Here is a 17,072-nt window from a genome sequence, read left to right as displayed (position 1 = left end):
AGGTGAACTAGAATGTTGGAAGACTAAGGTTTTGGACTGAAGAGTGTTGAAATTTAATAATTTGACACAGTGCCTCATGTATTTGATGTATAATGTGAATGCATTAGATTTCAACATGTATAATGCATTAGACATTTCATTATTAATGTGAAGGAATCAATACATTGCCTTACACCAGTTCACATTTTGATACTGCTCTTTTCATTTTATACTTTTCTTTTACTGTTTTCTTTATGGTATTTTTACTTCTAATGATTTGTAATATGCACCCTCATGAATAAATAACTTTTTTAGTGGTTAAATATCCATTCACCTTTATGCAGTATCTAAATAAAATAAACAAAATCTAATTAAAGAGTATGGTGCATATGTGAACATATATGTGCACATTATTATTATAACATTTTTCTTCCAATGATATAGTAATAATATAGTAATATAGTAATAATAGTAAAAAAGTATAAAAAATTATTAATATAGTAATAATACTTTATAAATAATTATACATGTATTTGTTAATATATATATATATATATGTGTGTTTTTTTTATATATTTATATTTATGTATATATAAATATTTATTCAATAATTCAATAAAAAAACCCCAAAAAATACCATAAAAAAAGTCAAAAATATAGTATAAAATATTATTAACATAATAATAATAATAATACTTCATCAATAATTGTACCTAATAATTATATCTGTATTTCTTTCCCGTGCGATGCACGGGTTAGTAACACTAGTATTTATATATAAGTGAGTGTAAATCTCATCTTATGAGTTGAGAGTTTCATAGGGTTTTCTTAGTTTTTTTCTTCTTTATAATTCTTTTGTTTTGCCTTCACATGGAAGGCTAAACCATTTTGGTTGTTTCCTTTGTAAAAAAAAAATCTCATCTTATGAGTTGATTTTATAAAGTTAAGTAAACTTAAAGTTTAGTTTTAATATAATCCAATTAATGAAAAAAAAAGTGTAAAACTGTGTATTGCATGTAAGTATAAAATAATGAGCGTATTATTTGTTCCAATCAAAACCTAGTTCATGAAATAGTCAAATAAGACATAAAGAAGGAGAAAATTGTGACATGAGAATGGATCACATATCCATAGTTATGATATTTAATCCATATCTGACATAGAGTTAAATTAAAATTCAACTATATACTAATCTGGGTTTTAAATACTTGTTATTCCAAATCCATATCCTTTAAAGAGAGACAGGATCCTATTTTATTTCAATCAATTAAAGTATAGTGTCTATTGTCTTTTTTTATTACAATACTCAACTTGATTCTTTTATTAAAATTATTAAACTCCTTACATCACTCGAGACCAATTAAGTAAATCTGTAACCGACCATTATTTTCTAATTAGAAAGTTAAGCATGCATAATGAATATAATACTGTTATTTTATGAGTAATTAAAATAATTTCCAAAATTTCTAGCATAAATAATTTGTTTCTCAAAGTTATTGGGACTATCGACATGAAAAAGAAACTTGATGGAGCCATACCACACATGATAAATGATCCTATAAAGAATATAAGATAGACACTGCAACAAACAATAGTGATATTGATTGAAAAAGATGTGTTGATACATAGGTTTTTTTTTGCTTGTATTTTAGAATACAAGAACTAAGTACAATAAATATATATATATATATATAAGCTATTGAAAATGATATATTATATATTATTAATATACTCAAACTTATTTTCTATTATTAACTAAAGTTTTAAAAAGTTATGAACAAAAAAGTGTACACAATTTTATAATTATAAAGAAATTTAGTTAACAATAACAAATATATTTTTAAAAAGTATTATAGAAACTTGTAAGTATAATTTTATCAACTAGCCTATAACTGGTTTTATCTCTTCAAATTCCTAGCACTGATTGGAAGGAAGTTGAGGCATAGAACCCAATTTTTAAAATATGGAAAATAATTTCAAAAATAATAAAAATTAAAAAAAAAAATTGAAATTGTGCATCTCAACACATGTGCAAAAATACATACACTAAAATATATTTATTCATAATTATTGCATTTATACATGGTAAAAACATAATAAGGTGTTGATTGGAGTACTACTAAAATTTATAAATAAAGAATAAGTTGTTTTATATAGAAAATTTTAATTTTTAATGACTTTTTCCTTAACAAATTTATATATATATATATATATATATATTGTGTAAAAATGTTTTTTTATTCAACCAGAATTCATTCTCTTGAAATTACGTTTTGCAAAATTGTCGATACAAGAAATAATTTTGATTATAATAAATTATATATAACTAATAATTAAAATAATTTAATCTCACATTCTCCCTTTTAATTCCAAATTAAGCAATTTAAATTAAAATTTAGTCACTTGACTTAAATAAGTTTATATTTGGTAAAAATACTGAAAATTTAACTAAATAGAAAAGTTATAAAGTAACTAACTGTTGGTGATATAGTTAAAAAATATGGGAAAAAATGTGATTTAAAATGATAGTCACCTATTATTGCATTGCAATAGGTGTTTTGTGAATTTTATATAAAATTAAATATATGTTTTCTTCTTAATTAGCTATTATATAAAATAAGTAAAATGAATAAATCTAAAGGGTCCACTGATATTTTAATTTTCTTCATTACTTTTATTTTTAATAAAAATGACATGGAAAGATGGAACCTTGGATTTTATCTATTATTATAATCAATACTCAAGTGGCTGAAATTAAAATTAAATATAATAGTATATTTATAAGTTATAATTAAATGAACAATAAATAAAATAATAAGCATTTATAGTTTTTAAAATTTAATACATATTTATTAGCAATAGATCTAATAACTTTTAATTTATAGGATTAATAGTTCTCATGATTTGATAGATGTGTAAGAGATATTTATTAGTCATAATAAAAAAATATTAAACTCATTAAATAAATGGTCAACTTTCATTTTCAAGCACGTGTTCTTTGATTAATAGTTTTGTAGGGTGGGTCTTGGGCACATAGCCCTAAGAAACCAAGGAAGACACCGACAGAATCAAATAGTGTTTTCCATTTGACACAGTCAACCAGATATTTAACTAAGTTAAAGTGTATAAAAAGTTTTAAATGATAAAAAGATATTTATTAATTTACTTTTTAAAGACTAGTCACATCTAAATAGATTAGTTGAACTATAAGATTGAAAAACAAACTTCAAAATACAACTTTTATCAGTATTAATTCAAATAATTTATCTAATTTAAATTTTTTAAACTAATTTAATTCATTAAATTATAATTATTTTAAACTATTATACACATTAAAAAATTATTTAATAAAAATTAATTTTAGAAATAAATAATTAGTTACTATTTAATTAAATTAAAAATATTTATAAATTTAAAAAATCATTTATATTTAAATTAACTTTTATTATTAATAAAAAATTATAAAATAACTTTTAAGTGGTTATTTAACTATTGATATTTTAACTACTTACTACTTTATATTATAAATAATTTTTATTATTTTTTAAAATTAATTTATAATCTAAAATATTAATAATAAATTTAAAAATTATTTTATAAATTTTTATTAATAATAAAAATAATTTTATATATCAATAACTTTTAATCTATAACAATATATAATAATCAATATAATAACTAATTATTATTTAATTTTTTTATAGAAAAAAAAAATTTGAATTCACCGTTCTCAAATTATTTTTAATATTTAGTTTACTGTTATAATAGTCCAATTTAGTTCATACATTTTATCTATCCTAATGTATCATATGCCAATTTATATACGAAATCTCATGAATAAAATTAAAGAACAGTTTCTAACAAACAAACAGAATTTGTCATACTTTTACGAAATTTGATAAAGAGATTATTTTTTTTTATCAAAAATAAAAGAACTACTTCAGGTGGTCCAACCCTTAAGCTCACATAAACTTTAATTTTAAGAGAGATTGTAACAATTAAGTCTAAGAATCACACATAATTAAGTTATTAGACCAATGTTTATGTGCCGAGTGTGGAAAGAAATTATGAATATAAAAATTGTTACTTTAAATGCTTTCTATGCTTGAATTTTAAAAATAACAATATATTCGTGTTTCTTTTTTTTAAGATTCATTTGTAATAGTAAATGTACAACTGATTTGATCTGGGGGCTCAAAAGAATGGAACAGTTTTGGGGCTGAAATGCAACTACAGGAGATTCAGGTGCCTGAGTGACATACAACTTTACTTTTATACAGGGTTAGAATATTTTTTAAATGCTTAAATTTTTTTATTCAAATTATTCCTTATTTGTTGAAAGAAAAATGGGAAAGAGAAATTAGGTTTTGTAATTGTAAATTTTAGAGGTTACTTTTGGATAAAGATGATGAATGAAGAAATAATCAAAGTTGGTTACTAAATGTTTGAACATTTCATATCAATCAAAATCCAATTATAATACAGAAGTGAAGTGTAAACTTTATCTAATCCAATTATAATAGAGAAGTGAAGTGTAAACTTTATCTAGCCAATTCAGTTTTATAGATTAAGTTAAATTTAAATCTTAATTTTTAATAAGATATTAGAGTATATTTTAATTATCCTATTTAGACTAATTGTTAAAAGAAACTTACATGGGATAACATTTTAAAAATTTAATTAATTCATATATTAACTATAAATAAGAATACATTTTTTTCTTTAATTTATCTACTCAGGAAAAACATTATATTGGTATATAATAGGCTGTTTTGGTTGAAAAATGACAGAGAGCGTAAGTTGTTACAAGCCGGAAAGAATTAAAAGCATATTAGGTAAGTGGAAAGGTAGATTCTTAATGTTGGCAAGAAGAATTTGTTTGATTAAGTTTGTTCTCTCATCTATTATGTTGTTCTACATTTCTTTGTTAAGATACCATCTTTGGTATTGAAGGAAATTGTGAAATTACAGAAAATTTTTCTCTAAGGCTGGAGTTCGAGAAGGAGGAAGATTACTTAAACTTCTTGGAGGGAAGTTGGTGGTCTTGATATTTTGGATTTAAGGTTATTTAATGTGGTTATGTTGGAGAAATGGATTTGACGTTTGAGCTCAGACAACGGTGGTGTGTGGAAAGAGGTTCTTGAATCTAAATACGGAGGTTGGAGAAGTCTGAAAGAGAATAGGAGTTACAACAAGGATTCTCTCTAATGGAGAGATCTAAAGGGGATTTGTAGGATGGAGGAGTGGGAAGGAATTTTGATGAATGTTTTTAGTGGGTGATGACTTTTTTACAACAAGTGTACCGTGTTATCAGAAGTAATAATTTGTCCCTAAAGACGGATATTGAATTCACAAAGAACAATTGAATAATTAAGTAAAAGATTCACTAAATAAAAAAACATAGGAATAAAGTTTGTTGGAGTTTGTTAAGATTGTTTCTCACTCTTTTGTATTTTGATTACCATGACAATATTGTGTCCTTTGATTGATATTGATGTCCATATAAAAAATTATTTATATTGATTCCAGTTTTATGGTGTTTTTCTTTTTTAGATGTCTTTGTTGGTTTTGAGTTGACAACTTCCGGTAAGCTTTCAAGGTCTCTCTTTTGAGAGGAGTTGTTGGTCGTTTCTGAATTGTTATGTAAAAGTGTTGAATCATCTTTAAAACGATTTATATTTATTTATTTTGTCTCGTTAATAAAAAATAAAAATAAAAATTGTAATTAATTTTTTTATTTATAATAATCTTTATCAATTTAAAAGTGTTTTTTATTACTAAGAAAAATATTCAAAACAACATAAATATAAATATATAATTAAAATAATAATTAATATAATTTCAAACTTAAAAGCATAATTTTGTGTTATTGACCCACGCGTCCCATTTTCAAATCGATGCAAATTAATGTTGTTTCCAAACTTTTAGTGTTTGTTTCTAAGCTAGCGCATAATCAATATTTAAACATTCGTTTTCACACATTTAAATTTTTTCATAAGGACTTAGAAGATAAAATAATAAAAAGTTAATTTAAATTTTCTCATAAACACCAAATTTTAGTAAGTTAAACTATAGAGTTATAGTTTAATTTATTTTACTTGTTTATCTATTTTTTGTTTTTAGAAAAAGTTGTTCAATCAAAGTTTAAGTCATATTTTTTTCATGGGTTACCTTTTATAATTTAAACAAAAATAAAATGCGTCTTAAGTTTGTGCAAGTGAAACCAACACACGTTTAGTCTTATTATGCATGTTTAGTCTTATTTTAGCATAAATTAGCCGACAAACCAGAAGTTAACACATAATTTCAATTAGGTTAAACTCCCATCTCTGAATTCTAATTTTGTCCAAGAAGATAATTACCATCACTAATATAATCCATTAAAATTTGGCCATTAAATCGATGCATGTGCTATGTTCCCCTTAGGGTATGTAAAGAGTTTTTCACTGTTTTACGTACATGTATGTTGTGACTTCTCTGGTGTGATTGAATGACTAATTTTAGACAAGCAGAATACAAATAGTTTATTCAATGAACATTACTTGCCTTTATTAAACTGTTATTAACAGTAACACAAACTAAACTCGTGTTTTGTCACCTATTTCTTTTCGACTGATATGAAATCAAATGCGACAAAACTTATGTCAAATTTGTTGTTCATGTATATGGAGTGGCACAACCTTTTCAGATATGTCGTGTAGGGAACCTACCTAGCACCTCTACTAGAAATACTTCACCACATCAAAGACAAAATATAGTTAATCAACATATCACTTTTGCATCTTGGCAAAATATTTAGATAGAAGACTTCTAGAAAAAAAATTAATATTAATTTTGTTTTTTTTCAGTTTGCCACTTGATCTACTGCACACAAGTGGAAAATTTTCACCAGAATCCAAAGATGGTTATACTTTTCTTACTTGAAAAGATTGAAAGGTACCAGATTGGCTTTATCTCCCTCACGACGCTGACGTTAAAGGTTAAACTACCATTCAGAGTTCTCCAGATTCAAAGATTTCAAATCATCCAAACGACAATTGATTCAATTTGACAGCATGCAAATGCACAAGTTGGTTCTGTTTATCTTTCATAAAAAACTGTGTTAGTTACTTGTTAAATCTTTGCAATGAATTATAAAAGAAAAGAAACGTGTGCTTTTTCTTCGAAACAAACGTTAAACTAAGAAGTTTGTGGCATGTCTTTCCGTGTTAAAATATTTCATAAGAAAGAAAAAGTTTGAAACGAACCCATCATGTATATACGTAATCCCATATGAACAAATCCAGATTAGGGTGATTCACTTTCACTATGAGACAACATGAGTGCCCTTTTGAAAAAATAAACAAAGTGTCAGTGCACAGTTTCATGCACGTGATTAAAAAACGTAGTCATTGGTATATTATTTTTTATGAAAACCTTAATAAATAGTTGACAATACTGACTTTTGAGCATGATGAAGCTCTAGAATATTCAACACAGTTACACTTGTTTTCTTGTGATGAGATAAAGCTCACCTGTGACATGAATTTGATTAAGGTAGCATGTGGGTTTTTTTTATTTATGAACAACTCTTGTAATTCTGTTAGGAGCAATGACCCACGTTGTTGAACAGTCTTGTTCAACAATGGCCACTGGCTAGAGCTAGGTCTGCGAGGAACCAGTCTATATTCTGGTTTATGTGAGAAATTCTTATATGAATTGGGACCATTATTCATAAAATAATAATTAATATACTTTTTACAATATTGTATATATTTTTATTGAAATTATGCAAGTCTATAATTTTTTCATTGTATCAATCCGTACCTTATTTTTTTCAGATTATTAACTGAAGACAATCAAGTGGAGAATCTTGCTGGGTCTATAAACAATGGAAGAATACAACGGAATAGAAGCTAGATTCGACGAACTAAAAAGAAAGTTTCTTATAATAATCTGATTCTGATACATGAAAGCAAGAATGAATTGTGACATGTTGAATCAGATGCACCACAAAAATACAATTATATACCCCGTGAAAGAAAATGTTGATAAGATTTGTCTTCTTTTACAAAAAAATTGATCATATATAAAACTGAAATATTATTATAAATATTATGAATTTAAATTGAAAACAGGAAGCATCAAATTAAGCATTTCATACTTAATATAATAAGTAGTCAAGATTTATATGATGTGCACTAACAAGCCACATAGTGATTTTTTGGTAAAAGGCATAATACACTGTTAAATGGGATAAAGGACTTTGATATATTTTTTTGTGTATTGTTATGTTTTTTTATGTCTAGTGCAAGTTTCGAATCATGTGCATCTAGTATTTGAGAGTTTTTTTTTTTTTATCATGATAGATTCTATGTAAAATTTTTGTTATTTCATGTAGGTTTTTTTAAAGGGTTAAAATATTCCTTAAATATTTTTATTTATTACTTTTTTATTTGTTAATAAAAAAAAATTAAGCATATTCATACTAAGAATCAGTACCCTATATATAAAAATTCTTGTGAAACAAAATTGTGGGTGTGTATTTGTCTTACATTTGATAGCTATATTCTACCAAGAAGGTTCAATAATTATGATAGCTACTATTAATGTTCGAGATGGAGCAGAGAGTTGTACAATGATATGGGGGTAATTATTGAATTTATGTTTATTTCTTATTTTTATCGAAAAAGAATGAACGATTTCTATGTTTTATGATATATCAATCTTCACTATTGTTGTAAATAAGATACAGATAACCAAGTTTTAACGTAGTAATTTGAGATACAAAAATAATTTTATTTTGAATTTGGATATGGTAATTTAAGAGAGTAATATTCATTTATTTGGTGAATATAATTTTTTTTAGTAAAATAATGAGAAAATTAAAAGGGAATTAAAATTTATAAATTTTTAGAAGATATTTCAAATCATCAAAATAATGGAATTTGAAATTCACTTTTATTTATTTATATATATATATATATATAAATATATATATATATATATAAATATATATATATATATATATATATATACTCGTGGAAGTTAATGTTCGATCACATTGTTAGGATGTCTAACAAGCAAAAAGTAATCTAGTTATAAAAATCATAGATAAAATATAATAAATTAAGGTCTATACACTACAAGAAAATTATGAAATAAAAACAATTTTTTAGAGATAAAAAATAATCAGTTGTTATAGTGACTAAATTAGAGAGCATTTTAGAAACTAAATTTTTTTTGTTTTTTATTATTATTAAATGATTTTTAAATTGGTATTTAATTAGTAACCAAACTTTTTGCTACCAAATTTAGAAACTAAATAATTAGTAGTTAAAACCTTGCTACCAAATTTAGAAAATGTTATTTATTGTAATTTTTAAATATCATTTTTCATCGATATATATTCAAGTTTGAAGTGAATTTTGTTTCTAATTGAACTTAAAAATCAGTATTAAACATATTAATTAACACAATCTTTAACGAAAACTGAAAATTAGTTTATATATTCTGATTAAAATTCAAAGACCTAATAATAGAAGAAAAAAAAGTGTTTTTGCTTGTTAGGCAAAAAATCATTGAGATTTTGCTAATGTGGAGTAATGAGTCCAAAAATAGATGAATATTAAAGTGTTTTTATTAAAAAAAAAATTATCTTAATATACACATTGAAAAGTAGTGTTCATAAAATGCCCCGCATACGAAATATACCTCTCACACTTGTTTTCAGAATTGATGAATGCATCTCCCCCTACCCATATAGAGACTACTCTCCTTTATACCATACTTTCTTCCCATAATGTTAACTCAATCACTCACTACTTTTATTATTGCTTCAGATAGTGACCCTATGCTTTATATCACCAGGTGTTTCAAATCTCCCACAAACGTCTCTATCAAAGTATTGTGCCATGTGATTCTAGTTATCATTTTCCTTTTAATTTACTAAGTTTGTTAGTTTGGTCTAAACCTATTATTCTCATTATAAAAGCATTGTGTTTGTTGAATGTTTATTTAAGTGTGAGATTTAAATGTGATTGTAGTTATTTCATTAGTTTTTTTTTCTAATCATACTAGTGGAAAAAAAAAGTCAATGATAACAGTTTTTTTCCAATTATATAGCGATTTTGCAACCATTGTCTATTAGTAGTTTTTATTTGGACAATTTGATACTTAATACAATTATTGTCACTACAACCTCTTTTACTTTTTAAAAAATGTTTTAAAAATAATTAAAATTATAAAGTAGTAGACAAATACATGTATTAAATCTGAAACGGGAAACTAAGAGTCTCTCACAGAAAATAATTGTGAGGATCGAACACCCCGGAACTTAATATCAACACGTATTAAAGAATTATAAATATACGTGTAATATAAAATTAACAAATTTAATAATACATACAATTCAATAAAAAATATTAATTATAAATCATTAAATTATTTATAAAATAATATATATTACTCTAATTACAATCTAACTAATTAATAATTCTATTATAACAATTAACATAATATAAATTAAAAATTTATAAATTAATAAGAACTACAATTAATATAATATAAATTAATAATAATTACCTAAAAATTTATAAATACTAAAATATAAATTATAATAAATAATAAAATATATAAATTATCATAAAAATTAAAAACAACACCAACCTCAAGTGGCAATGGTGATAGCAGTAGCGATGGAGGGTAGCGACGACGTGGAGGGCAACTGCGGCGAAGTAAAGCGGAGTGCGGTGGTGGAAGCAATAAGAGAAACAAGAACAACAACAGTGGTGACGAAAGCAAACAAGAATCTAAGACAATGAACCAATGGAAGAATGAGTAATGAGGGTGGAGGAAGAATAAGCAGAGAACGAAAGTGAAAGAATAAGCAATGAGAACAAAAGCGGAAGAACTTACAAAAGACAATGAGTGAAGAGAGTTGAAACAAAATGAAGAGAGAGCACAAAGAAGAAGAAACGAAAATGTAGAGAACAAAAGCGTAAGTGACGCAGAATTCAAATTAGGATAATAGCAGAGGTATAAACGGCGGTTGTGGGATAAAATCGTCATATATACCTAAACGCATCAAAAAAGACAGCGGTTCTACTCCCACAACTATCGTTTATCCCCTCTATTATTTAAATAGAGGACAGTTGTATGAAGAATCACTACCTATTTATTCGATTTGATTAGTACAAAATCACCCCTTTAATACAATAAGTGGAAACTTTCTAATAAAATACGTGGAAACTTTCATGTTTTCTCATTCTCATTGTAATTGGTTGCCCACTATAGAAAGAATTCATAGTAAAAAGGTAGACTCATTTATATTATTTTTTATTGTTAATATAAAAGGTGTAGTAAATTTTATTTGATGTCATATATAAAGTGGGGACAATAAATGTGCTTATGTATCACTGTTCTCTATCATAGTGTATTTTTAGTGTTGTTAACACTTGTGTGTGATAGATGTGGGACAAGTCATTTACTTAGATTGATGTAATTAGGTGTAAAGGAACTATAATTTGTAAAAATTGTGTTATCGGGTTGAAACACTTGGAATGTTTTTTTTATTTTATTTTATTTTTTATCGATAAAAAAACTCTTAATTTTTAATTAAATAATAATTGTTTACATAATAGTTAGGGTGTTTCATCTTATATGTACATGTATTTGAATATTTTAGGTGTGTTAATGTTTAGTACATATTTGCTCCATGAGAGTTCTTTGCTTCTTTTAAGCTTAGATTTTTTGGACATTGCTACTAAGTAAGGTTAGGAGTGTGCACAATTGGAGCATTGTTAAATATTTTTTTCTTTTATATATATATGTATATATATATATGTATATGTATATATATATGTATATATATATATATATATGTATATATATATATGTATATATATATATATATATGTATGTATATATATGTATGTATGTATATATATAGTTCTTTGCTTCTTTTAAGCTTAGATTTTTTGGACATTGCTACTAAGTAAGGTTAGGAGTGTGCACAATTGGAGCATTGTTAAATATTTTTTTCTTTTATATATATATGTATATATATATGTATATGTATATATATATATATAAATATATGTATGTATGTATATATTGTTATTAAAAGGATACTCAATAGGTAGATCATTTCTAAGAATTAAATAAATTAATTAGAATATTTAAAATGTCCCAATTCATTTAAAAAAAAACTAAAATTTCAAGGATCAATAGCAAGTCAGTCACACACAAAAAATCCTATATTTGACCACCATAATTGTAGGGACAAAATGTGATATACATTTTGCTTAATATATACGAGAATATATACCATAATAACACTCATTTTGAAAATATCCTTTTGGAAATAAAGCCAAAAGCAGTGTGGAAAAGAAAACTGAGTGGAGTTCAATAATTAATTTAGAGCATTGAATTTGAAACAAGCTTGTCAAGTAACTTTGCCTCATACAATTAATACAGTAGATACAGCTACAAATATTGTCCTCAAAATCATGGTGTACTTATCACTGTCATCGGTTGGAATGGGGACACAAATCTCAAATAGTTACAGAAGTAGGAATTTTATAGACCACTCAATTATTCAGCCATTAACATACATATTAACACTTTCTTTTTCTCACATCAATTTCATATCTATATTGTATATATCCTCCCTGGAATAGGCAAATTGTTCAGACAAGTACGTGTTTAGGTACAGTATTCACATATAAGAGAGATTAACTGTTTGGTGCACATATATATGATTAATAGTACAATGCATGCAAGATATATATATATATCATCGATCATCTTGGAGATTTCAACGATTCGACATGAGATTTTCCGCATGGCCCTCTCAATCTAATGAAGAGTCTGTATTCATCGAAGGTCATGGCAGTGTACAGTGCAGGTTTGTCTGCCTTTACCAACTCCTTCACTGGCTCTATGGGTATGTTGCTTTTGGGGTTGTAGAAGAAAGCCAGAGAAACCCTCTCTTTGTTTGAATTCACTACCACCCTGTGCTCCACACTCTTGTAGTTTCCATTGCTTAGAACCTTCTCAAACACAACAATAAATAACCATTTTCAGATTCATATAAACCTACTCAAACTAACATCGTCATGCAAACTTAAATCGGACGCAAAGATCTACGAATGTTTAGTACATATTTACATGGTTTGTAAGAGTTAAATCAGTGTAGTGTCTTTTTTTAAATTTTTATAGTACAATCTTAGAAAGAAACAGTAGTGTTTTAGTTGAAGTATGAATTATTGGAGCGTGCTCTAACCTTTTTCAGTAGTCAACATAATTTACATATTTCATCTTATACAGTCATGATAGAAATAATATTTTACTAGGTGCAATTATGTAGTAGTAATTATATGGTATATAATTATCATATCTTTATATGATGAGGGCATGATTGGCCACAACCACTATATACAGGATAAAGTTCACGATCACAAACTTATATAGAATGCAAAAGCACGATTCAGCCTATTTATTTAGAAATGTCATGCCAATAAAAGAACGACCTTATCGTTCCCGTCGCCAACATGTTTATCCATTTTTGTGTGTGCACAATGATTCTCAAACAGTGAAATAGATATATCTTAATTTTTACTTGAAGTTAATTTTTAAATCTTAATAACTGATATTAAATATCAATTTATAAATTAGTTTATTATTTTTTTATTAATTTTATGAAAGGAAATAGTAAATGAAGGAAACATTTGCTTGAAGTATTCTGACGTGTGAACTAAATAAATATAGTTAATAATTAATGTGTGTGCAGAAACATTGAAAAGACCATACGCATCCAAAAATCCGACGAAGGATAAAACTAAAAAAATGACACACAATTTGATATGCCCCTCCATGTGACAGATGCATGTATATGAATTTGTAGCTAAACATTCTTTACAAGGAGAGAGAGAGAGAGAGTATTGACCTGAATCTGGTCACCAATATTGACAATAAAAGCATGAGGAAGAGGCTTCACGGTGATCCAATTGTGGGCTTTTCGGACTTGAAGACCAGGGACTTGGTCATCTGAAAGTAAGAGGGTCATGCCTCCAGGATCTGAGTGGGAAGACAAACCCAACGTCAATTCTGGGCGTGGACACTTTGGGTAATAATTCACCCTCATGCATGCTCCAACATCTTCTCCTCCAAAACCTCTCTCAAGCACTTCCTCTTCCAATCCTAGGTTTATCGACAGAACCTTCATCAACCTCCCACACAGCTTCGCCACCTCTCTTCCGTACTCATCGCACACTTCCCTGCATTAATTCAACTTTAGTAATTAATAGCCTAAGCCAATCTCATTCTTCCATTTCAAAAACAAGTTGTATTATGCATGCATGTTTTATGTACAAAAGGATTGTCGGATCATAGAACGTCGGACAAAAATAATTAATACAAAATATCATATATATTGGATTATAAATTAGTTTTATAAGATTGAGTTAAACTTATAATTAACTTTATCAGAGTTATTTTGAATTTATCTTAGTGATTATTTGTTAGGTTTATTAGGTCATCCCTTATCAAACCGTCCATAATATATAGTCTCACATATGAGTTGAGTTGGTAGTATCAACGTGAGGAGAGTGGGTTGAAGATCTAACTAAAAATTGTAACATTTCATCGTATATAAGTTAGTACAAACCTTATAAGTTAGTTTGATGAAGATGAGTTAAGTTTAAACTCCACCTCTTAATAATATATATAATCCTGATTTAGTTTTTTTTGGGTAATTGGATGATGACATGTTAGATACCGAAACACAACTCCATAAAACAACCCAACACCGTACAGTAAAGGAAAGACAATAAACTTTGATATTGAAATGAATTGTCAAGAGAAAAAAATCACTTTTAAAGAAGAAATAATATTAAATATATACCTGCAAGAGGGAGGCTGAGAGGGCCATTTGTTGCAGTCCTTCAAGGACAAGGGAAGGTAATGAAGAAAATAGTAATCACTCCAATCAAGAATGGCACCTTTCTCAATTCCAAGCCTGCTACCATACCCTTCGTAAGTTTTTGGGGAGTTTGCATATTGCTGCTTCTCCTCCAATGGCATGTGAAAGAACTGGCGCCAAGTTTCCCTAGCCATGTCCATCAATTGAGGACTAACCCCATGGTTTACGATTTGGAAGAAGCCCCACTCATTACAGGCCTCAGAGATTTGGCTGAGCGTGGAGGCTCGAGCTTCTGGGTCACCGGAAAGCCCTGCAAGGTCAATAATTGGGATGTTGGTATCATCATCAAGAACAGCAGAAGATGGACGGTCACTTAGGGGCTTGATATATCTATCAGGAATTGAATCTATGCTCCTTTCGGACAAGGACTGAACCCGGACTATTGGCTCAGGCCAATCTTGAGGGCTGTTGTTTTTCGTCATTTCTGCTACAAAGTTTATTTGTAGATACTATGAAACGTGATACGATGGACATATATATAAATATATGTATATATATAGGGACAGACACATGTGACGAAGTAATATGAAACAAAAGTGTTGATGTCATTGTAACATTTGGGACATGTAGAATGTGAGGAGGAGAAAGAGAGAGGTGGGCGCAAGGAGAAGGAGAGATGAGGGATGGGGGCGAATGAAACGTGGAATTCGTGGGGATTTGATAGGTGTGAATGCTTGATATGTTAATGCAAAGAAAAATTAGATGAGACAATTTAGTGGGCATTTTTGCAATAGTGGGGGAGGAGAGGGGTGCGGTGGAAGGTCTCCTTGAAGTTGACGTAAAAGAAATAAAATTATGGATTATCAAAATAGTAATTGTAAATGTCTGCCTCTATAGGTAGAATATTTGAGTCATGGTTCATGTTGTGATTCTCACTAACAATCATGTGCATATAATATTCTACTGAATAAGAGAGAACAAAAGGGTTTTTTCATATTAATATAGAAATTAAAAGCAATTTTAAGTGACTAAAAAACTCAATAATATAATAGAAATAAAAAGTAAAAGGATTTTTTTTTTTTTTACTCGGCAAACAATAAATAAAAAAATATTTAAGGGATGACTTGACCCTTGTACAAAGTAGAGTAATTTGTCATATTCTCTACCATCATACAAAAGCATAAAACCCTTACAATATGGAATTAGTTTGCACCACAATTACAACAATCATACTAAGACACGCTAAAGCGGAGCAAACTGAATCATTTCACAACAAACAAGTACAAAAGATGTAAAATCACAAAGATTTTTGCTCCCTATACATGAAGACATCTGCACTTTCTTCTTCAGTTTAAGTGTCAAGCCTGTGCCAACAACAATCAAGAAGAATCACATAATTCATTTGCTTCTAATCATCTACAAATCACGTGGTGCCTAATATAATTGAGGTTTTCAAAAAGACTTTTTTCATATCAATGTAGAAATTAAAAGCAATTTTAAGTGTAATACACTTTATATGAAGTGCAATATTGAATTGACTAGTCATATAAGATAATTTAACATTTCTAGAAAATCATCAAATATAAATCATCAAATAGAAATCATAGGTCCACTTGTAACGTAAGAACGTCCCCTCAAACTTGCAAAACACATTGTTACTTTTCCCCTAAAGCAAGAGGTTAGCTATACAAATTCTCTAAATCTGAAGCACTATTTCTTAACATATTTCATACATACCAATGGTTTCAGACACCATTCAGAATAAGAGAACTCAATAGATTTTTCTTTACATGTAATCCAAGTCCAGTTTTTTCTTTGTACCACCACAAAGAGCTCTAAATAATCAACTTTTCCATTCTTAAAGACCCTCTTATTCCTATGTTTTCATACTTCACCTATAAAAACAATCCACACACCTCGCCCCCCAAGCTCTGGACAACGGAACATTCATATTAAAATGACAAAACATCATGAAATGTATCTTAGTATCAAAGTGATTCACCGACAGACAATGTGAGACGGTGCTCAATATCTTACTAGAATAGATTATGAATACTTGTAATACCATCTTAAGAAAGTATAGAATTTAAGTTTAACTCAACTTTATAAAATTGACTTATAAGATGTTGTTTATTTTCACTTATATATTGCTATTTGACATATTCTATAGTAAATATGTTATTCACGATAA

The 17,072-nt window shown here is 27.3% G+C and overlaps 1 protein-coding gene across 1 annotated transcript; it reads right to left on the bottom strand.

The window, feature by feature from the left end:
- Nucleotides 1–12,582: 12,582 nt before the first annotated feature.
- LOC137825804 (jasmonate-induced oxygenase 2-like) lies at nt 12,583–15,588 on the bottom strand. Its single transcript, XM_068631593.1, has 3 exons — nt 14,864–15,588; nt 13,907–14,237; nt 12,583–13,010 (listed from the first exon to the last, which is right to left on the bottom strand). Exons 1-3 carry the CDS (start codon nt 15,361–15,363, stop codon nt 12,762–12,764), a joined length of 1,080 nt encoding a protein of 359 aa, XP_068487694.1. The 5' UTR covers nt 15,364–15,588; the 3' UTR covers nt 12,583–12,761.
- Between the last annotated feature and the right edge of the window lie 1,484 nt (nt 15,589–17,072).

Source organism: Phaseolus vulgaris, chromosome 8 (assembly GCF_000499845.2).
Source record: "Phaseolus vulgaris cultivar G19833 chromosome 8, P. vulgaris v2.0, whole genome shotgun sequence".
Classification (NCBI taxonomy): domain Eukaryota; kingdom Viridiplantae; phylum Streptophyta; class Magnoliopsida; order Fabales; family Fabaceae; genus Phaseolus; species Phaseolus vulgaris.
This window is presented reverse-complemented; position numbering and strand designations above follow the sequence as displayed.